At 37.3% G+C, this 22,361-nt stretch overlaps 1 protein-coding gene across 2 annotated transcripts; it reads right to left on the minus strand.

The window, feature by feature from the left end:
* Nucleotides 1–5,293: 5,293 nt before the first annotated feature.
* On the minus strand, nucleotides 5,294–12,185 carry LOC137747080 (zinc finger CCCH domain-containing protein 44-like). 2 transcript variants are annotated; one of them, XM_068487090.2, is made up of 11 exons: nucleotides 11,488–12,185; nucleotides 11,166–11,245; nucleotides 10,872–11,056; nucleotides 10,397–10,538; nucleotides 9,665–10,324; nucleotides 9,445–9,572; nucleotides 8,920–8,979; nucleotides 8,783–8,833; nucleotides 8,495–8,565; nucleotides 8,113–8,264; nucleotides 5,294–7,873 (listed from the first exon to the last, which is right to left on the minus strand). In XM_068487090.2, the coding sequence occupies exons 1-11, from the start codon at nucleotides 11,844–11,846 to the stop codon at nucleotides 5,574–5,576; spliced, it is 4,188 nt and encodes a 1,395-aa protein (XP_068343191.2). In that variant the 5' UTR covers nucleotides 11,847–12,185; the 3' UTR covers nucleotides 5,294–5,573. The 2 variants fall into 2 exon arrangements, with proteins under 2 accessions (XP_068343191.2, XP_068343190.2); XM_068487089.2 differs by having other exon boundaries at nucleotides 9,665–10,538.
* Between the last annotated feature and the right edge of the window lie 10,176 nt (nucleotides 12,186–22,361).

The raw sequence follows: 22,361 nt of genomic DNA on the forward strand, positions 1-22,361 counted from the left end.
TAAATTTTGAATTAAATTTTGTAAAAACTATAATAATTATTAATTAATATGCATGATGCATGATGCATCCATTGATTTGATTTCATTCCATTCATGCTGCCCTTTTTGAAGAAAAATTGAGGGAAAATGAAAATGATAAGAAAAGTTGAAAATGAAACCAAAAAGTGAGGGAATTAGGGAAAGATGTTGGAGGGAAAAGTAAAAATTATAAGAAAAGTTGAAAATGAAACAAAAAAGAGAGGGAAAAATGAAAATTAATAGAAGTGGTGAGAAATTTTTTTTTTTTTTTTTTAAAGTTATTAACTTTTTATCACATATATGACATATCTCACTATTTTTATAATGACACACGTGATGTACTACTCCGTGTACCAGTCAATTATACGTACAAAATAAATAGATTTAAATCTATTTAATAAATATATATATATATATATATATGTGTGTGTGTGTGTATATATATATACACACACCATTGGAACTTGATGGGATACGAATTTTCCGAAACTAATTTGAACGATCTCAACCGTCAAACTTGTTTGTATATGCTTTGAGATCATATCACCAAAAACTCGCAAAAAAAAAAACATTCAGAGATCAAGTAACGTGACAAAGCTTTTCGACGGTTATAAACGAAAAATCATGATTTAACGGTTATTTTAACTTCGATTTTGATGATTTTTTATAGCTACACTCATTGACCCTATATGAATACAATGAATGAATTCGATCTTCAATTTAAAATATTTACACAAGTGGATACTACAAAATCTTATGTTATACTTGATGAAAGTATAAATAAACTCTTAAGTGTTAGTTAATCTATTGTTTTTATGGGATACGAATTCTCTTAAACTAATTTCAACGATCTCAACCGTCAAACTTGTTTGTATGTGCTTTGAGATTACATCAGCAAAAAATCACAAAAAACAAACATTCAAAGATCAAGTATCGGGACAAAACTTTTCGACGGTTATAAACGAAAAATCACGATCTAACGGTTATTTTAACTCCGATTTTGATGATTTTTTACAGCTACACTTCTTGACCCTATATGAATACAATGAATGAATTCAATCTTCAATTTAAAATATTTACACAAGTGGATACCACAAAATCTTATGTTATACTTGATGAAAGTATAAATAAACTCTAAGTGTTAGTCAATCTATCGTTTTGATGGGATACAAATTCTCCAAAACTAATTTCAACGATCCAAACCGTCAAACTTGTTTGTATATTCTTGGAGATCACATCAACAAAAAATCACAAAAAACAAACATTCAGAGATCAAGTAACGGGACAAAGCTTTTCGACGGTTATAAACAAAAAATCACGATTTAACGGTTATTTTAACTCTGATTTTGATGATTTTTTACAGCTACACTCATTGACCCTATATGAATACAATGAATGAATTCGATCTTCAATTTAAAATATTTACACAAGTGGATACCACAAAATCTTATGTTATACTTAATGAAAGTATAAATAAACTCTAAGTATTAGTCAATCTATCGTTTTGATGGGATACGACTTCTCCAAAACTAATTTCAACGATCCAAACCGTCAAACTTGTTTGTATATGCTTGGAGATCACATCAGCAAAAAATCACAAAAAACAAACATTCAGAGATCAAGTAACGGGACAAAGCTTTTCGACGGTTATAAACAAAAAATCACGATTTAACGGTTATTTTAACTCCGATTTTGATGATTTTTTACAACTACACTCCTTGACCCTATATGAATACAATGAATGAATTCGATCTTCAATTTAAAATATTTACACAAGTGGATACCACAAATTCTTATGTTATACTTAATGAAAGTATAAATAAACTCTAAGTGTTAGTCAATCTATCGTTTTGATGGGATACGACTTCTCCAAAACTAATTTCAACGATCCAAAACGTCAAACTTGTTTGTATATGCTTGGAGATCACATCAGCAAAAAATCACAAAAAAAAAACATTCAGAGCAAGTAACGGGACAAAGCTTTTCGACGGTTATAAACGAAAAATCACGATTTAACGGTTATTTTAACTCCGATTTTGATGATTTTTTACAACTACACTCCTTGACCCTATATGAATACAATGAATGAATTCGATCTTCAATTTAAAATATTTACACAAGTGGATACCACAAAATCTTATGTTATACTTAATGAACATATAAATAAACTCTAAGTGTTAGTCAATCTATCGTTTTGTTGGGATACGAATTCTCCAAAACTAATTTCAACGATCCAAACCGTCAAACTTGTTTGTATATGCTTGGAGATTACATCAACAAAAAATCACAAAAAACAAACATTCAGAGATCAAGTAACGGGACAAAGCTTTTCGACGGTTTTAAACGAAAAATCACGATCTAACGGTTATTTTAACTCCAATTTTGATGATTTTTTACAGCTATACTCCTTGACCCTATATGAATACAATGACTGAATTCGATCTTCAATTTAAAATATTTACACAAGTGGATACCACAAAATCTTATGTTATACTTAATGAAAGTATAAATAAACTCTAAGTGTTAGTCAATCTATCATTTTGTTGGGATACAAATTCTCCAAAACTAATTTCAACGATCCTAACCGTCAAACTTGTTTGTATATGCTTGGAGATCACATCAAAAAAAAATCACAAAAAACAAACATTCAGAGATCAAGTAACGGGACAAAGCTTTTCGACGGTTATATACGAAAAATCACGATTTAACGGTTATTTTAATATATTTTTATATGGTATAGTATTATTATTTTATTTATTTTCATAATTATTTTGGTAAACTTCTCATAATTTGAATGATTTTTTATGTTTGGTTTTTCTATACTTAGTTTATGCGGAAGAGGGTTCTGACGTGGAAAACCTTACTGAAAACATCTTCAACATAACTCTTCAAGGCAATAGATCAAGCCAAAGTTTCAATACAATTTCATGATGATCAATGTAAATTGAAGATTTTGTAGATAGAGGTGTAAACTTTTGAGAAAGACTTACAATCTTGAAAACAAAAACTCTTTCATTTTGCATATCCTTGCACATTTAATATTTGTAATAGATTAGTAGTGTATGTATTATTTTTTTATTAGGCTCTTATTTTCGAGTGTAGATATAGTACTTAAACAATAAATGTTTTAATGTTTTGAAGTAATATTTATGTGGCAATGTGTGGTATGTGCAAATTTTTTAAAAAAAAATATTTTTTCTTAACGGGTCGGGTCACTTTACCCGTTGGGTAAAGTGACCCGACCTGTTAAGGACCCGTTAAGATAACGGGTGTGACACGACACGACACGACCCGTTAAGATAACAGGTGTTACACGAAAACGACACGAACACGACAGACACGACCCATTTGCCAGACCTAGATTTGATCATATTAAATCTTAGTCATTGGATTCAATGAATTTATAAATATAAAACTTAAAAAATACACATATATGGTGAGCCAGCCCACTAACCCAAAGGAAATTCTGGCCTGAATTTGCCTCGAAAATAAGTCTTGGACTAAAACTCATATTTGGCCCAAGAGTTGGAGCAAATTGAGGTAGGTTTAGAACCTAAAATTTAAGTTTTACTCTAAGGGCTTGAGTAAGCCTTGGTTTGGTACTAGGGTGCTTCTGAAAAAAGTGGGTATCAAAAAAAGCTGGGAGCTTTTTTGTGTTTGGTAAACATTCAACTTCAACTTTTTTTCATAGTTTTGGGTGAAAAAAAAAAGAAGCCAAAAACACAAAGTTGCAAAATCCAGCTTTGAAAAACAGGCTTTTTTTCCTTGCCCAGCTTCTACGCAAACTAATTTCGCAAGAGGGAGAATGGAAATCTCTGAAGCTATCTCTCTTGTTCCCCCAAATCCCGAAACCCCCAACACCAACCACACTCATTCCAGGTGTTTCTGCCTTCTTTTCTTGATTTTGATCCCTCATCGTTTGATCTCGATCATGCGGTCCTCGACGAGCTTCACAAATTGGATTTGAAAGAGGAGGGGGAGGACGATGGAGAGCCTGATGAGGTGCAGAAGCTGGATTCAATAGAAAAGGTAGAGGACGATGGAGCTGGTGAGTGGCAGAGAAGTTGGTGAGTTGCAGGAGGTGGATTTAAAGGCGGAGAAGGGTGGAGAGGGAGTGGAGGAAGAAGAGAAGAGTTCCGGTGAGCAATAGGGACAAGATAAAGAAGAAACACTATTAGAGAAAAGAATAGAATCAAAAAATTATAAATATCTTTTAAAAAAATAAAAAGTAAAAGTACATTCTTCGTTTATTAATAGTTTATATAAGTCTTAGAAATGTCATAATAAAAGAAAAGATAAAAATATTATTATATAATATTTAACATCATATCTTTTATAGTCATTTTACACAGTCACAACAATTTTACATAAAAATTTACCAAACACTTTAACACTGTTTTTGTGCTAAAAGCACTTTTACAAAAAAGTTTATCAAACACTCTATTGCTTTATTTCATAGTTGTTTATTTTCGCAGAACAATAGAAATAGTTTTTTTTCAAAGCACAGTAATACCAAACCAACCCGTTTTATTATAGATATTATCGTTTGTTTTAAAAAATAAAAAAATAAAAAAGTTGAGCTTGTCGTGGTCGACGGGGAAGAAAGAAATGAATGAATGTTCTTTTGGGAAAATGTAGAATAATACACGTACCGAGACCATTCGTTCAAAATAATACCCAAGACAAACGAGGTTAGTTAAGTTTGTTAAAATTATATGATACTCACTTATTCGCGTAACCTTTCTTTTCATAATTGAGATGAATTTAATATAAAATATTTTATTATTTATCAAAATGAGCTCAATGAAAAGTTCACCCGGGATTGCATTCAGCTCATTAGTCACTATTTTTCACTTTGTCAGATGATGTCATCAATTCCTGAGTTTAAAAACAATTAAAAAAAAAAAAAAAAACTGTACAAATGTGAAAGTTATTCATGTGTATTGACCCTTCCGGCCAATTGACTCCGTATATTACACTCCGGTGGCCAGCAATGTTGCTAAATGACCCACATTTTATGTATGATGGGATGGAGTTGACATTTAAGAAAAATTTAGGATTCGAGTACTTTTAAACGACTAAAATCACTTTCAGACGATTGAGGTGCTTTCTGAAATCACTTTCAAACGATTGAGGTGCTTTCTGCTAAAAGCATCTGTTATATACTTTTTGTTGGAAGCCCTTAATTTGGATTTTTATTAAAGTTTAGTTCCAAAACATTTTATCTAAAACCACTTTCATTCGTTTAAGAGGAAGAAAAGAAAACACAAAGGAATTTACTTGTCTGAGTTGGTAAAACGTAAAAGGTCCATTGTGGACGTCAGATATTACATGAAACATAGAATGAATACCACAAATAATACGGTACTCCAAAGCTATGCTAAATCTCTCCCCCAAAAATAATAATTATTCACTTAAGCCACTTGGACGGCTTACGTAAGTTACGTTTACATGTTAAATTACAGCAATTGGCAACAAGGAGCCTCCTAATTATGAGCAATGATTACATAATTAAATGTGTCTAATCTTGTCGTTTGAGAATTGAGACCCAAAAATCAGGGGTGCAGATAACCACAGGATGCTCCCTTCTTGCAGTGCCCGCTCTCGTAATATTTACAAACCCGCTGCCCTTTGGGAGGAGGCCTCAACGAACTTCCATTTCCATTTCCATGCATTGTCTGCCTGTTCCATCCAAACCTACCCCTAACCATACCTAAATCCCTACTCTGGAAACCACGATCTCTGGGACCCAATAACCTTTCTCCGCCGTACCTTGGTTGGCTTTCCCACATTCTCCCGGCGGGCAACTGATGACCTGGATGTAAGCTCGTGTTTCCGTGTGGTATCCCCTGACCACCTCCCCAACCCAGGTTTACACTTCTTTGGTCTGGTCCTCCCCGTCCCATGTTTGCATTTATTGGAACTGGCTGAACTGCTTCCCAACTCCTTCCTGTGGTTTCTGACCTATTGTTCCAATGATTGTCCATGTCCGATGGTGCAGTGGTTCGCATCTCTGTCCCTGCCTCAAATTGGTTAACTGAAACATCACTGTACTTTCTGTCTCCCTCCATTTCGGGGCTTGTGGACGAATGTACACCAGATCTGTTTTTTAGATCAAGAGCATTTCCCTGACATGCCCCAACTGGTTCGTCTGTCACCATGGAAACCTGTAAAGTGGAGCTCAAATCAAGTGCATTTCCCTGTCCCTGACATACCCCAAGTGGTTCATCTGTCGCCATGGAAGCCCGTAAATCACCAGTGGAGCTCAAAGCATCACCTTTTCCAGGGTCAGGTGCTGGGCTGAATCCATCTACAGAACTGAAACTATCATTTTTTGAACCCTCTGTAAAGTCCCCTCGACAATTCATGATTGAAGTCGGGGTCGCCAAGCTGCTGAGAGTCTCCATTGCTTCAACTTCAGCCAGAAGATCTGAAACTGATTCATCAGGTAAAGTACAAAATTCAGTTGGTTCCGTAAACTGATTCATCTCACTTGGTTTAAAAGAAGATGCAGAGTAAAGACTGGATTCCCATTCCTCTATAGAAGATGGTTTGGCCCAGTCACCACCTGCTTCCGGAAGTGGTGCCCCACCACCCACTAAACTAGAAGAGGTGCTCCAGCTGTGGCCAGCATCCTGAACAGGAACATTTGAAGGCACAGACTGTTTATTTTCAGCTGCCTGACCTTGTAAGTCTCCATTGCTTGGTTTTGGAGTGGGACAGGGCATATCTGAAAAATTATGTTCCTTCTGATCTTGTTCCGGAATCTCCAGTGATTTAATCAAAGGAACAAGATCCGAGTTGGAATGACGGCCATTTGAAGGACTGCTTACAGGTGGAGGCCTCCAGTTTTGCCCGGAAGATTGACCTGAATGGCCCTCACTATCAGATCGGCTCTCATTACGCTGTCCATTTGTAATTTGAGCCTGAGCAGCCTGTTGGGGATCCAAATTTCCATTCTTCTGCTCAGAGTTAATTTCCTCTCCTCTACTCTCCCCTTCTTGATGGGACAAAGTTTCAGATGGTTTCACAGGAAATGCAGGAGAAGGTTGTGAACTACTTTCTTGGGGCTGATTGGGCGAAGAATTATTATCCTTCAATGGATCCCGGCCTTGCAAAACGTTTCCAGTTTGTTCATCACTAGAATTGACAACATCTGCAGGTGCAGTGCTCCTTAAAAGTTCACTGTTGCCACTATTTTGCAAACTTTGGCCATCCTGCTTCATGTTCCAGCTCTCTTCAACCTGTTTAACATCTACTGGAGTTGTGTTCATACTCTTGTTCCTTCCATCATCCTGACCATTGTTTCTATCATCCGAGGCAGCTGTAAATCCCTGAGAAAGTAACGGGCTGTCATGTGGCAATAATGGTTCTTTATACTGTCCATTCAATGCATCGGCCAAAAGGATGGAGTCATCTGGATTCTCATCTATCTTCCATATTCTATGATCAAGAGGGAAGTGCCCAGCTGTATTCCATTTACGCAACAGCATGAGTGCAAATGGTCCTTGAACTTTTCCAGTTGGGTCCTGGTAATGCCATATAATGTCTGTCTCAAAATCATCAACAGAATGGTTCACACTCGTCACTATAGAAGAAGGCAACGATGAATTTTCTGATGCAACCTCAGAAAGTGTATTGGATTCAACCGCTGATTGATTATTCCCATCAAAAGCCACCAAACCAGTGAGATTGACCTGGCTCCTTGTCGTATTGCATCCATTTATTCCAAATGTTGCTCTACCTGGATTTTTCTGTGCCTTACTTCTAGAATTGCTTGAAGTATCGCCTTCCCTTGGTTGAGAGAAAGCTGTCCTTCCCTTTCTACCAGATCTCCTTGGTCTGACCTTAGCATCTGCATACACATCAGCTCAATTAACACCAAATTAACACTTCCAAAAGAAGCCTTGAAAAAGATAAATGGATAAGATGTTAGGGAAGTGTTATTGGCACTCCAAAAATCTCATTCTACACTCCTCACTAGTGTATGTTTCTTTCCAAAATAGAAAGTTTGGAGCGTAGAATGTGATTTTTGGAGTGCCAATAACAATTCCCAAGATGTTATTCCATGTCTATTAACTCAATGCATGGGACCTTGTTTCTTATCGAATGCTCCAGCACTGCCTTCAGACTCGCAACTTGGATCCATACTAGGATCAGAGCGTACTTCAGGAATTTCACGCAATCTGCGCAGGCGTTCCTCTGGAGAGTTCAGAAGCTGTAGTTTGTCCACACATTGCCTAAGCGTAAACTATTGTCAAGGAAAACTTGATATTCTTAGACCAAAATACCTCTGCCACAAGACAATATGAAGAATAGAGTACACAGGTACCCAAGAAACAGCCTCTCGTACTAAGTAATGTGCTACAAGTAATCAATGAGAAAATAGAGAGTGCAACTGGAATAATCCACAACAATGTGCAAGAAATGTCATTAAAGAAACCAAAAGCATAGAATAATCAACAAAAAAGGATATTCCTTTCTGCGTCCTTTTTCACTTGCTCGATCACGAAGCTGACTAATCCTTAATACCTCTGCTTCCAGACACTAGTTTAAAAAACATGACCATGGCCAACCAAAAAGCAATATCAGACATAGCATTTGATGATTTATTTAGGAGAAACAATAAAAGCCAATGAATCTACTTAAATGGGGCAGTAATAACTATTAACTAAAACGGGAAAAGAAAGATCATCTAAAGTCCTTCCATAAAAACACAAATGTATCCTCTTCTTGCCTCAGAATTACAAGTAACAGAACTTACATCATTTACTCTAATTGCATGAAGTGCCATTGCTTTCTCCTGAATCTCACCCTGCAACACCAAGCATAAATATTCCTTTGTTAAAGGAGTTTCAAATATCTTGAACATCACATATTGTACATAACATGCAAACCTACCACAGTCAACTGTTTGCTGAGTCTACACTTTATACTTTGACGTAATCGTTTGCATTCATCCTGTAAAACAAGTAAAATGTCACAATTGTGTAAGAGGGGGATGAAGGGGAATAAGCATCTGAACATGAGCAACACACTTCAACAGACAGTCTTGTGACCGATAAAAACTATATACGAAAAGCTAGCATGCCTTACTCAATGTGTATTTTTGGTTATATCATTATTTCCATGTCTAGAAAGGACTGAAAATAGTGTGGATATAGGTTTCAAGTTAGTCATTAATGGTGAGGGCAAACGCTTCCCTAGCACCCTTTAGTATTAAAGTCCACATAACTAAAGAAAGGCAGGTACAAATAAACAATTAGGCTCCAAGAGCTTTCATTATTGATATCTATACTAATGCACACTTATTTTTTAACCGTCAGTTCCAAAAGAATTCTTACTGAAAAAAAAAATTCTAGCATGTGTAGATAAGTTATATCAAGGAACCCTGGGAGGAGGAGAGTAGGCAATAAGTTCACTGACCTGGGAGAACTCCTGATTAGAGATCTCGTCAATTGATATAACCTCTTTCTTGTTTAAGTTCAAGATCTCAAGCTTCACATCAGTTGTTTTTGTGCCAACTTTATAAGGTTGAGCAACCTTGCTGGTACCTGCAGACAAAGATGTCATCAATACAAATTTTGCATAACCTATTGTGAAAATATAAGAAATAACTTAGAACATTGGTTTTGTAAACTAGTACCTGTGACTTGGACAAGCCTATAAATATCTTCCTTTTGATCACCACTGGGAATTCTTATTCGCACAATTGAACCAACCACCTTCTCATGCAATTTGTCAACGTCTTCAATAAGATTCTCCATGCAGTTACGCCGCAAGTAAATCAGATTAATGTTGTGAAGATCAATAGCTGCGAATGCATCAAGATTGGTCGGTGGTCCTTTCTCATCTACCCTTTTGCGTGTTTTACGCCTCTTATCATTACCCGTCATCATTTGATTATCATAGTTCCCATCAATCTCCATTTGGCTGCCAACAGTATTAACAACTCCAGCGCTAATAATGTTATCTGCCTTGGAACTTTCCTTGATGAGGAAGTGAAATTCAAGAAGCTTTAACATTTCAAAGTGACCCACACATTCTTTCCCAAAAAGATTTATGAGTCTCGAATCGCAAATAATTTGGCATTTCTGGCGAGGATCGCGAAGATTGTTTTTCTTTATGTACTCGAGCAAAAGTGCCTGGACATCATACTGAGATAGCACAGATGTATCACCATTTCTCAAATGAGCAACAAACTCCAAGAGCTCCTTTGACGCCCAAACTGTGTCTTCAACACTCAAATCCTTGTCCAAAGTTCTGGGCTTTTTATTACTTCTTTTTGAATGTGTAGCTTCCAGATCTGCACAACAGTTGACTGCACCTGAATTTGTTTTATTACCATCATATAGTTCAGTTGAAGAATCCCCCTTACCAACCATAACGGCAGCTTCATTCCATGGATTTTTAGCTTTAAAAAGATCGTCCGAAGTTAATGATAGTTTCCCTTTCAAAAGAATCCAGTAAACCTTGAAGAGATACTCCCAGCTGCTCTTGTCATCAAAATCAACTTGAGCCTGCAGAAAATTTAAATGAGAAAGGGAAACAATAAAAATTGCAAAACCCAGATGGAAGTTTGTAAAAATAAGTAAAAAACTAAACAGATAATTCGTTTCCTAACAAACTCCAACAGAGTAAAACATAATGGAATACCACTTTAATTGCAGCGTCGGGCTTTAAAGAAGGAAATAAAACAGAAACATAAAGCATTCTTGATATAAAAGAGTTATATGCTGTTCTTAATCAATCTAATGCCTCTCCAAATTCAACAAAGCTGAGAATCCTTAATTCGTAGGTAAAAACTACATGACTGTAAGTAAATAAATACACCAAAGTGTGTTCAAGCATACCCCTTCCTTATTTTCTTGCACGTTCTCAATTAGCATTATAGTTCTCATACATGTTCCGCAAAATCCTTTATTTCCTCGTACGCATTGATAATCTGCGCCTTTAGTGCATCTTTTGCACAGAGAATATGTACAAGTGTAGCACCAATAATGGGCAGCCTTCTGACAACTGCTACATATATGCCAACCTGACATGCATAATATCCAAAACACCGAAACGTGAACAAAGCACACAACTATCATAACTCAACTTGCCAAGGATATAACAAATTAGTAGGTTAACATAGTGCAACATACCACAATTCCATTTGGCTTTCGATTTAAAGAAGGCCTCGTCCCGCTTGATGCATGATGGATGGTATGCCTTAGGGCACCCCCTAACAAGTAACAATCCACAAACAAGGCTTAATTAAGCAATGCAAATAAGCAACAACAACATTCACTAAATTTCGCAAAACAAAACATAAAATCGACCCGAACTGTCCGTTGGATTGCCAATACGGAAATGAAATAACCCAAATCAGCTAAATTAAGTAAAAACTTTCATCTTTTCTAGCATGAACTAATCAAAATTGGACTGAATTGACCAAGCTGCGACCGCGAAGAACCGGATTCTCACCTGCGATCACAAAGCACGAGGCTTCCACCGTCGAAGCAAATGAAGCAAACGTCTTCTTCTTCGTCCTGCATCTTCCTCACCACCGTCGCCTTGGCATGCCCACAGGGCGGCCGGCCCCGCCTCCGCTTCCCCAAGTTCTTACCCGCCTCCTCTTTGACCACCACCATCTGCCCCGCCTTCCCAACAACCATCCCCCCGCCGATCGTTTCGCATTGATCGGCCGCCATGCAGTCCTCCGCCGCCGGCATCGACCGGTCAAATACCTCCTGCGATTGCGGCGGTTCTCCTCCTCCGCCTCCGTCTTCTTGTATACTGGGTCCATAGAAGGCCGAGGCGAGCTGAGCTTGCTCAAGCTCCATACAAACTACAATTGAAGTAAAAGAATTGAACGGATTTGTCGAGAGAGAGATTGAAAACCCTAGGAGTTGGAACTACAAGTACGAGAAGCTAAAGCGGCAGCGGCAGCAGCGCACATGGAACACCGGGTGCGTATGGGACAGGGCATTATCTGGTCGGGTTTTTGGTCCGGGTGGGTAAATGGGCGGCCACACACGGCACTGTCGACAGGCGGACACCTGGGAGGAGATTGGGTGGAAGAAAGAAAGAGGGAGAAAAAAATGGAGGAGAGAGAAGAGAGAGGAGAGAGAAAGAGAGGGGGGTCGTTGTTGGGGTAGGCAGAGAAGGAAGTGGGCTTTCACACCAAGGACGGTTGGCTGGGTGGAAGGGAAAGGGAGGGGGCGGGCGGGGGAAATTACCTTTTTGCCTCTGGAGGGGGTCAAAACGCGGCTCTTGTGAGTCCATATATCATATTCGTTCTCTGATCTCGAGCACCACGTGTTGAGTGAGCACCCAGAAAAGGTAATCGCATGTGGGGCCGCCTTGAATTTTTGTTCAACGCTTTAAACATTACGATTCTCACTTTGTCACTTCTACAGCTTTCATTCGCTTCCCAACCTCTTTGATTTTCATGTTTTTATTATCCATTACGTATTTTTGCGTCGTGGTTAATTGTATTTGAAGACGCAATATTGCTTCTATTTCGGCAATATATTCGCATTTAAAGAAAATGTGAGTATCTAGAACCTGAAATTTTTCTTTATCCTTAACTTGTTTGTTGTAAGTTTGTGCAACAGAATCGCAATAAAAATATGTCAATTACGTAACAAACTGATCATAAATGTATGACGATGTATGTTGTGTTGTCATGATGTAAATTGAACTTGAAATCACCTTTGACCAAGTGTAGAAAACTGCTACAAAATTTAAAGTTAGTAAAAAACTTTTATTTACATTCGAAAGTGTCCAAAGTGCCAATTTTAAAGAGGTAAACATTGGATTTGAAATACGTGAATTGCATGTGATAGTCACATGCGTTTACTTCTGCAAAGTTGACACCAATTATGTTAATCATTGTCGTTTTCTTTGTTTTGAGAGTGGTTAGGTAATACTTTAGTTTGTTTTACTTGATTTGTATAGTTGAAGATTATTTGTTAGAGATACCTTCATGTATTTCAATACATAACAAGAGATGTGTGCTAGTGCCAACTGATCAGCCTTATCAGAAACTTATTGCTTCCAAAAGAGACAATGGTACCCATTACTTTTATCAGTGGAACCTTTTTCTTTCAATCTTTTAAATATTTTTTGTATTACTACTCATAATAATACGTGTTTAATAAACATGGTGTATATTTCAAGATTTTGTATTAATTTCTAATTACTCACTTAGGGTATGGTCCCCTATCCATTCTCTTTAAATTATGTAACAAAAAAAGGTTACAAAGTACTTCCTACTTAATACTATTGGCCAGTAGTGTTCCTCTTCACTTGTAAGTGAGAGGTCTTAGGTTCAATTTTAGCTAAAGATGAATTTCAACCACATTATTGCTAGTCCATTGTGAGGTTAAGCATATCCTCTCCCCTTTTAGTGTAGATAATATTGTTTGTTCCAAAAAAAAGTTTGTTCAAAAAACACAATACTTGACTCTTTGCCACCTTTTTACTTGTCCCTTTTAGAAGGATGCCCTTATTTTTGTTGGTCCACATAATTATCTGTTTTTAAATTCACAACTGACTGGTCATTTAATACTACATTCTAATGAAATTCTTTATCACTTGTAAGTGAAATGTCACAAGTTCGAATCTCGAAAATGACGAGCTTACAACTAATTTATTTCATGCAAGTTTTGTTTTAAGTCACTAGGCTTAGATGTGGGTTGAGAGATTAATTTCTTATTTTCATTAATAGGCATAAGATAAATCTAGAGTTCAAAACCTTCCACTGTGACTAAAAGATAAATACCCAAAGTTTGAATTTTACTTAAGCATTGGTGTATATAAACACATTGCCAATGAAGATATTCCCTAATAAATACATTTTAGATACATTTTTTCTAATATTAGCCAAAATTAAAACCTTACAAACTTTTAACCAAATATTTTATGACATGTTAAATTGGACGCAAGGATATTTGATCAATTAGCCTTTTCAGTTGCTCTAATTTCTAATTTTTCATATATTAAGTAAATTTAGAAACTAGTTTTATTTTTTAATTTTATATAGTAATAAAACACATGAGAAGTTTTTTTATACAATAATATGTTTACACTAAGAGTTGAGAAAATAAAATTGGTATCGTAATTCATTCAAAGCTTAAAATCTAGGGAACTTTAATGAAAAACTCTCAGTACTATTCACTTTAACGAAAAACCATATTTTTACACTAAAAAGTAGGGGTGGGCAAATAGTTCCTGGATCCGCGGGGCGGGCCGGTTCCTTGCGGTTCGGGGCGGGTACGAGGCAGGTCCAAAAATTACAAATACAAAACGGGTCGGCCCAGCCTGGTTCTAAAAATTGGAAAAAAAGGGCCCCCGGCTCGAACCGTTCATTGCATCTTTGATATACTCTCTATTATTACCCATTTACCCTAACTCTCCCCTCACCCTCTCTCTATCACATGTCCACTTTCCTCTTTCAATCTTTCATCCCTCTCGATCTCCTCCCTCTCAATCTCTTCCCTCTCAATCTCTCGATTTCACAGAAGATGACTAATGCCAGAGACGAACCGGGTGGAAGCAAAAGCGGTGGCGGTGGAGGCGGATTTCATAGAGTGCAAGCAAAGACCTAGAATCCAATTGGGAACTCGATTATTTGCTCCAGTGAAATACCCACTGAAGCAGAAGGTCATGTCGCTATTAATTTCACAGAAGGTGTTCCTTTTGCTTCGGACTACTATTTTTCTTTTAATTTTTTTTACTTTCAGAATTGTTTGTGATGAGTTTTGTTGGGTGTAGATGCGCTGCTTCTTCAAGGTCTAGTCCTCCAAAAAGGGCTTGGTGTTGTTTCTTTCCCCTCCATTTTAATTCTTTTTTTTTTCGATTTTATTGTAAATTATATAATTTGAATATTTTGCTTCATGGTGTTGGTATTTTGTAAAGATTTGTTCTTTGTGGATATGAACCCAGATATGTGCATTTGTGTGTGTGATTTTTTTCCTAGAGCGATTTGAGGATGTTGAGGAAGGTGACAAGGTCCTGTAGCGATTTGAGTCTGTGTGGGGGACGAGCGAGTTGAATCGCTTAGAAACGGCGCGACAGCGGATGAGGGTCTTGATGTCGAAGATTGAGTCGAACATCGGGAAGAAGATCGAGAGGATGAGTGAGTCCGGGAGGTGATCAAAACCGGAAAAAAAAAAAAAAACAAAAAAAAAAAACCTATGGACCCTTCATGAACCGGCCCGTTTCAAACGGGCCGGGTTAGGTCCAGTTCCAGTGATCAGATTTACAATACCCAGCCTGGCCCGTGCCCACCCCTACTAAAAAGTCAATCCTGGTACTATTCACTTTACCCTTTATTTTGTCTTTATCGTTAAAACTCAAAATTTTCAAGCTATTTTCATTAGTTTTCCTTAAAATATATTGTACAAATTCTCATGCAATCAAATATAAAAGCATTATGAGCTAAAGTCGATAAACAATACTCCCAAAAGAGAGGGAAAGATAAGGCGAGATTATTGTGTGCCAAGACATCAACTACAAAGTTTGCTTTTTTGTATATATGGTTCCACTAAATATAGTTAAACTCAAAGCTCAACCATCTTATGTCTTTAATAATATATTTCAGGTTCCATGAAGTATCCCAAATTTCCTGCACCGATTGGATAATCAATCTTGAATTTCCCTCCACCATAATGTTCTTTATTCCTCTATGTTTGGCATACCTTAGCATTCCTTTCGAGTCATGGCCTCATCCACCGAGATAGTTACACCATTAAAGTTTAAGGCTTCAACTCCAATAAGTTGCCTTCCAACATTTCTTAACACAAATGCAGCAACTGCTTCCCTTATGTGTGAGTCAAATATAATAATTGTTTGGTTTAATATTTGAACATTGGGCTGCAAATAAGTGGAAGCCCAAAGATACCAATTAAAGGGTGACTTGCTCAAGGCCCAAGCATTAAGCTCAGAGACAAATTGGTGTCTTCCCATTAATGCATAGGTCATGTGCCTATGATTTGAATGTCAAAGTGATGGAGACTAACTCACAATCAGCCAAAAAACAATTTTCAGTGGCAATACAAGTAAAAAGCTAATGACTCACTACCATCCAAGTGCTTTCAGGCAAGAGCAAAGTTACTGCAGTCGGGCTAATCTGCCTATAAAAGGAGGAAGAGGCCCCAGAGATAAAGACACTCAACCAATCAAACAAACAAACATATAAACTCTGCTCTCAAGCCAGATTTGCATCCAAAATCTGTAATCAGCCTAGATCTCAGTCATTTTCAGGATATATCCCTCACAAAAGCTATATTTTGTCTAGTTTAAAGCTCTACTATCACCCCTAGTGGTGTAGTATCAATTCTCTTGTGTAAACTGATTTACCATCCATCCCTTTTTAGCATGGAAACCTCTGTAAACTCAAAGAGAAATGATTGCAAGAAGTTCAACCTTGCCCGACAAGGTGAAATCTTGCTTAAAGTTCTTTGTGTGTTTTTGAAGATAATAGATCTACTACTTAATGTATTCTCCAGCATGTATTCAAGTCATATACATCTGTTTTCCTACTTTAAGAGTCTCATTTGCATCTGGATCTGGTCAGCTTAATGGGTATGCTTTCATTTAAAACCAATCAAGAACCAAACAAATGACTTAAGGGATCTGGACTCCCCTCATTTGAATATACAAGACTATGAATTGAAAGCCCTTGGTCACAAGGCAAGAAAAAGAACTTAATGTGGACTTAACCCATCCATGACAATCCTTTGATAACAAGAAGTCTGAGTAACTTGGAGCGCAAGTAATCGACTAAACACAAACTTGTTCTACATCTGCTATACTGAGATAGCAGTGGCACGCCTAGCACTTCGTTAGTTTTGATTGCGAGCCTCAAGGCCTACACCTAATGCCCCACAAAGGCACCTTTCAAAACTAACTTTGTCCTCTTCTTGCAGCACATCAGCAGGCAATAGCCCAACTACACATCCAAAGTGCCAATCCCTTGGGGAGCTGTGCTAAGAGCCGAGGAGCCCTCTTCGGAGAAATCTTTGCCCGAACAATAACCAATCAAATGAAGATAGAGTATTACTAGATCAACGAATCACGAACAAATACCCTTAGTATAAAATTTGACTTTCTCAAATTTCCTTCCAAAGTTGTAAATAAAATGTGTTCACTCAAGCACGTTTTCTTCATTTTTCTTTTTTTTTTTTTTTTTTGGTTGTCATCTTCACTTCAGCACGTTAGTGAATAATTGAACACATTTTGGTAGGCACGGATGATGCTAATGTAAACGCTCAAAAGCTGAGGACCACTTGCTATTTTGTTTCAGGACCAGTAAGTTTTAAATTCGAAAGCAACCTCCCTAAAAATCAAAATATCACACATAGGTTTGACAATTTCTTCACTACTTGTCAATCCGACACGAAAAATAAAACGATATGGTACGTTAACGAATCAAGGTGTTATGAAATATCCTGTTAAAAATCCGTTAAAATAACGGGTTCTACATGACAAAACTCTTTAAAATAATATGTGTGATACAAAAAATGACACGAACATAACAAATACAATCCCTTTATCAGGCCTAGTACCACATTCCATGATTCTCTTTGCATTTGGTGAAATATGACATTTAATGTCCTGAAACGTGACTTTTTTTTGGCCCAATCCAACGTGACATTTGATAGCACTTGTTGAAATAAAACAATTCATCGGGCCGTTGGAAAGTCAAACAAATATAACTTTTCGTGGTCAATCAACAAATATATTATATATTTATACATTTTCGATCCGGACTAGACAAACTTATAAGTTCAACAGTCAAATATTTACGTAATATTATTCTACGTGTCATAAATATTTTGAACAACAAAATAATTATTTTATGTACATTGCCTTCTTGTGATGAGAAATTGAGCGACTTTAAAATTAAATTTAAACAGAAATTAAGAAAGAGAGAGAGAGCGCGCAAATGGTGAGTCGGATTGAGGGAACTGGATTCCATTCGAATTCATTTTGTGAGAATCTTAAGGACCTCTACATCTTAGTCATTCATCATGCATCGTGTGGTTAAAAATCATTTGATTTTTTTTATTTAAAATTAAACACAAATAGTATCTGATAAAAACTGATCGCACAATATACAATGAACAACTAGAATGTGAAAATCCTTATGATTCCCGCAAAGTGAATTCAGAAAGAATCCCCTTTCCGGGGACCCGGGTTGGAGGTATCCATTTCCAAGAAAGAATTGTTGTTTTCTTGTTGTACATTGTATCGGTGTAAATCAATCAATTAGTTGACATGAATATTCAGCTTTGCAAATTTTACAGACGTCGTCGTCACCTTCAACTTCAACTCATCGACTGCGATTTACGCGCCAATCCAAAAGAATGACACGCTGTTTGTTACATTAATGGGCCCGTTTGGAGTTACTTGTGGGGCCGAACTATTTGGAAGTTCCCTAATGGGCCAAATTTGTTTATTCAACTTGGTTTTCTGGGTGTTCAACTTTCATTTTTCTTTTCATATATTTACGATATGATTGGTTACTATATGATAATCATTGAGTTTGGTTGAAGTAAACTAGTGACATTATTCATTTTATTTTTCATTTTAGTCGGTTCAATGGCAAAGAAAAAACATCCCACATATTGTTGAATATACATACTTAATATATTTTATATTTGTTTTTCAATTAACAGTAATTTTAATACACCTCACATTCTTAGTTGAACAACCAACTTAATAAAACTAATTAAGGGGTTAAGAATTGGTATGTTTTGAGGCCCAAAAATGTCACATGCAAACCCATCATGTCTCGAGGCCAAATCACTATACGAGCCTCATGCCAAGCCCAAATACATGCAATGGTGTGGAATCGAGAAAGGAATATATCCACAACCATGCCACGTTATAGTAATTAAGCCGTATACTTGTATAAATCATGCCATGCCCATGCCTATTCATCATGCCAAGCTTTATCACTCTAATTACTATTCATGCTAGAACAAGCCCAAGTCAGATACTCAGGGCTTGCCAAGTGAATTGTGGTGTGGATGGTTATGGAAGTTTATTAGGCCTATGTGGAGTCAAGATTATGGAACACTTTGGGCTACTTAGGGGCCCAAAGATCCAAGCCCATAACCCTTGAAGCCCATGTGGGTAAGCTTGAGAGTGAACCAAACCCAGTTTCCTCTTTCCCTAGCAAGCTAACCAACTTAGCTAGGAGTGAACTAAGTCTTTCAGCCTTATAATCACGTGAAAAGCTAGTAAAGCCTGCATTAATGGCTCACGCAGAAAATCAACGCATAAAAGCCATGAGGCGCACTACTAGAAGTGGCATTTGTAGAAGACTAACTTAGAAAAACAGTGCCTTGGGAAGAAGGCATGATGCAGGTTTCACATGGTGGCAACACCTAGCCATCGCGCACCAAAATAAGGGGTGGCAGAAGAATTAAGGAGAAAAGGGAGAAGAGACCAAGCTACAATTAAAGATTTCTTAGGAAACAATCATTCAACTACAAATATAGTTCAAAAGCCTTAAAGAAAAGGGATAACACAAAGACTCGAAGCCCAGAAAGCAACACCCCTGCAACCTTTAGTGTTCTTCCATAGCTTTTTCTTTGAGTATTCTATCCATCATAATCTTCGTTACTACAATTAGGGATGGGTTCGGTTCCGTTCGGTTCTATTTTTTATCAAAACTGGAAACCAAATCGAAATTACTGTTCGGTTCGATTATGTTCAATTTTTCTTCAGTTCAATTTCAGTCTGATTCGGTTCTTTCCTCTTTTTTTTATTTTTTGTTTATATATATATATATATTTGGTTGGTAGACTAGCCCAAAAGAGGACCTGCTAAACAACCCAAAAGATCCAACAAACTGTAAAGGCCCAATCCATAAAATACAACGAAAAAAAAAACCTAAGCTTCCACTGCAGCACCCGCCGCCGAGCATCCCAAACCCTCGCCACTAACCAACCGACGCCTCGCCGATTACAACATCTAGACATGTTCGAACACAGCCAAACAGACAAGCAACCAACATAGGGCTCCACAAAAACAAATCCAAGAACAACATCGGCCAATTTTCCTTCAAAAATTCACAAACCAACAATCCAAACAAACATCAGCAACTTCAAAAATTCAGAACCAAAAATCCACATAAACATCAACAATTTAGATGATAAAAAAACACAAAAAACAAAAAGAAAGATTGATTAAACAATTATAAGAAAATCCAAACAATTATATTAAACAAACATCAGCATAATTCACCTGTTGAACCACCTCCGAGTGGCTTCTCCGTGGTTTACAAGAGTGCGAATGTAATAGATAAAATAAATTTACAAATTTCAGAGGGTAACAATTCCAATTTCTAAACCCAATCATTCAATCACAAAATAAACAGATTTACAAGATTGGGGAAAAATCGATGAAATTGATACAACGAGAGCAACGTTTATGAACCTGAACTTCTTGAGTCAGGTATCGCAGCGGTGAGAGAGATAGATTCTTGACGGTGGGAGAGAGAGAGGTTGAGAAGTCAGACTAAGAAGATGAAATGGGAATAAATGGGTGGACGACTAGGGTTTTGTGTTTAGAAATGTTATAAAAAATTAAAGATCCATAATCAGTATAAATATTTTACTAATACGATTATAGCATACAAAGCTTGTTGTCAAGTTGGCTGAAGCAAATACTCCTCAACCAGGAGAGAAGGGGTTCAAAACCTTTAACCTCCAGGTTTTGAGTATTTGTGTATGATTTATATAATTAATGTGATATCCCACATCGTCCAAGGAAGTGATATTTATATGTATATTCTCATCCTTACCTAGCACGAAACCTTTTGGGAGCTCACTGGCTTCGGGTTCCATGAGAACTCCGAAGTTAAGCGAGTAGTGCGGGAAAGCAATCTCATGATGGGTGACCTACTGGGAAGTTGCTTATGAGTTCCCAAAAACAAAACTGTGAAGGAATGGTAAGCCCAAAGCGAACAATATCGTGCTACAGTGGTGGAGCGAGCTGGGGAGTGATCTTTATATGTATATTCTCATCCCTACCTAGCACGAGGCATTTTGGGAGCTCACTGGCTTCAGGTTCCATGGGAACTCCGAAGTTAAGCGAGTAGTGCGGGAGAGCAATCCCATGATGGGTGACCCACTGGGAAGTTGCACGTGAGTTCCCAAAAACAAAACCGTGAAGGAATGGTAAGCCCAAAGCGGACAATATCGTGCTACGGTGGCACAGCGGGCTCGGGAAGTGATCCGTCTTGGGCCGGGATGTGACAATTTAGTATCAGAGCCTAACCCTGACCGTGGTGTGCCGACGAGGACATCGGGCCCCTAAGGGAGGTGGATTGTGATACCCCACATCGCCCAGGAGAGTGATCCTTATATGTATATTCTCATCCCTACCTAGCACGAGACATTTTGGGAGCTCACTGGCTTTGGGTTCCATGGGAACTCCGAAGTTAAGCGAGTAATGCGGGAGAGCAATTCCATGATGGGTGACCTATTGGGAAGTTGCTCGTGAGTTCCCAAAAACAAAACCGTGAGGGAATGGTAAGCCCAAAGCGGACAATATCGTGTTACGGTGGTGGAGCGAGCTCAGGAAGTGATCCGTCCCGAGACGGGATGTAACAATTAATATATATTAAATAAATAAATATATATATATATATATATATATTATATATAAATTGGTTTGGTTCGGTCCAGTGCGGTTTTTGGACCACCAAAACGGAAACCGAACCAACCTATTTCAGTTCAGTTCAGTTCACTTAGTTCGGTTCCGTTTTTTCGGCTTCGGTTCGGTTTTCGGCTCTGTTTTTTTCGGTTTTCAGTTTTTTAAACCCACCCCTAATTGCAATAGGAAATCCAGATTGTCCAACCTAAAACACCATACAATCATGCAAACTCTCTCTCATGCTAAACTGATGGACTTCTAACTTCCACACCATGTCTCACTTAAGCAAGCCATTATTTGCTGAATCATGCTAATCCTCGAGTCATTGATCTAACCGGGATATTTTCCAAGACAAGCTTAACCACTGAAACGATGCCACTTGTCTTGTTTTTTCCCATGTCGAAAATGATGTTGTTCCGTTATTTTGGACCTGTTTTTTTTTCTTTTATTAAAAAAGTATCGCGCAGCATAACAACAGCAACAATAGCCTTCAATCAAGCATTATAAAGCATAAATACAGACATGGCTACATAATACGACATGTCAATACGAACAATTGTATCATGTTGGTAAATATTTAATAATAAAAATATATTTGTAACATATTTTTAAATGACCAAACAAGAATTCAAAGAGAGATTATGGTTTTGTTCTGGTTGTTAGGTTTTAGTCCCATTTAAACC

This window comes from Pyrus communis, chromosome 2 (genome assembly GCF_041283825.1).
Source record: "Pyrus communis isolate YQ-2024b chromosome 2, ASM4128382v1, whole genome shotgun sequence".
Taxonomy (NCBI): domain Eukaryota; kingdom Viridiplantae; phylum Streptophyta; class Magnoliopsida; order Rosales; family Rosaceae; genus Pyrus; species Pyrus communis.

Bases quoted from the DNA above. Each gene is read 5' to 3' on its own strand.
- LOC137747080 (XM_068487089.2), bottom strand. From the start codon at position 11,846: ATGGAGCTTGAGCAAGCTCAGCTCGCCTCGGCCTTCTATGGACCCAGT. The intron at 9,573-9,664 runs GTACTAGTTTAC...CTTTGTCTGCAG, and splicing joins TAGGCTTGTCCAAGTCACAG to GTACCAGCAAGGTTGCTCAA. The intron at 7,874-8,112 runs GTCCCATGCATT...ATGTGTATGCAG, and splicing joins AGCATTCGATAAGAAACAAG to ATGCTAAGGTCAGACCAAGG.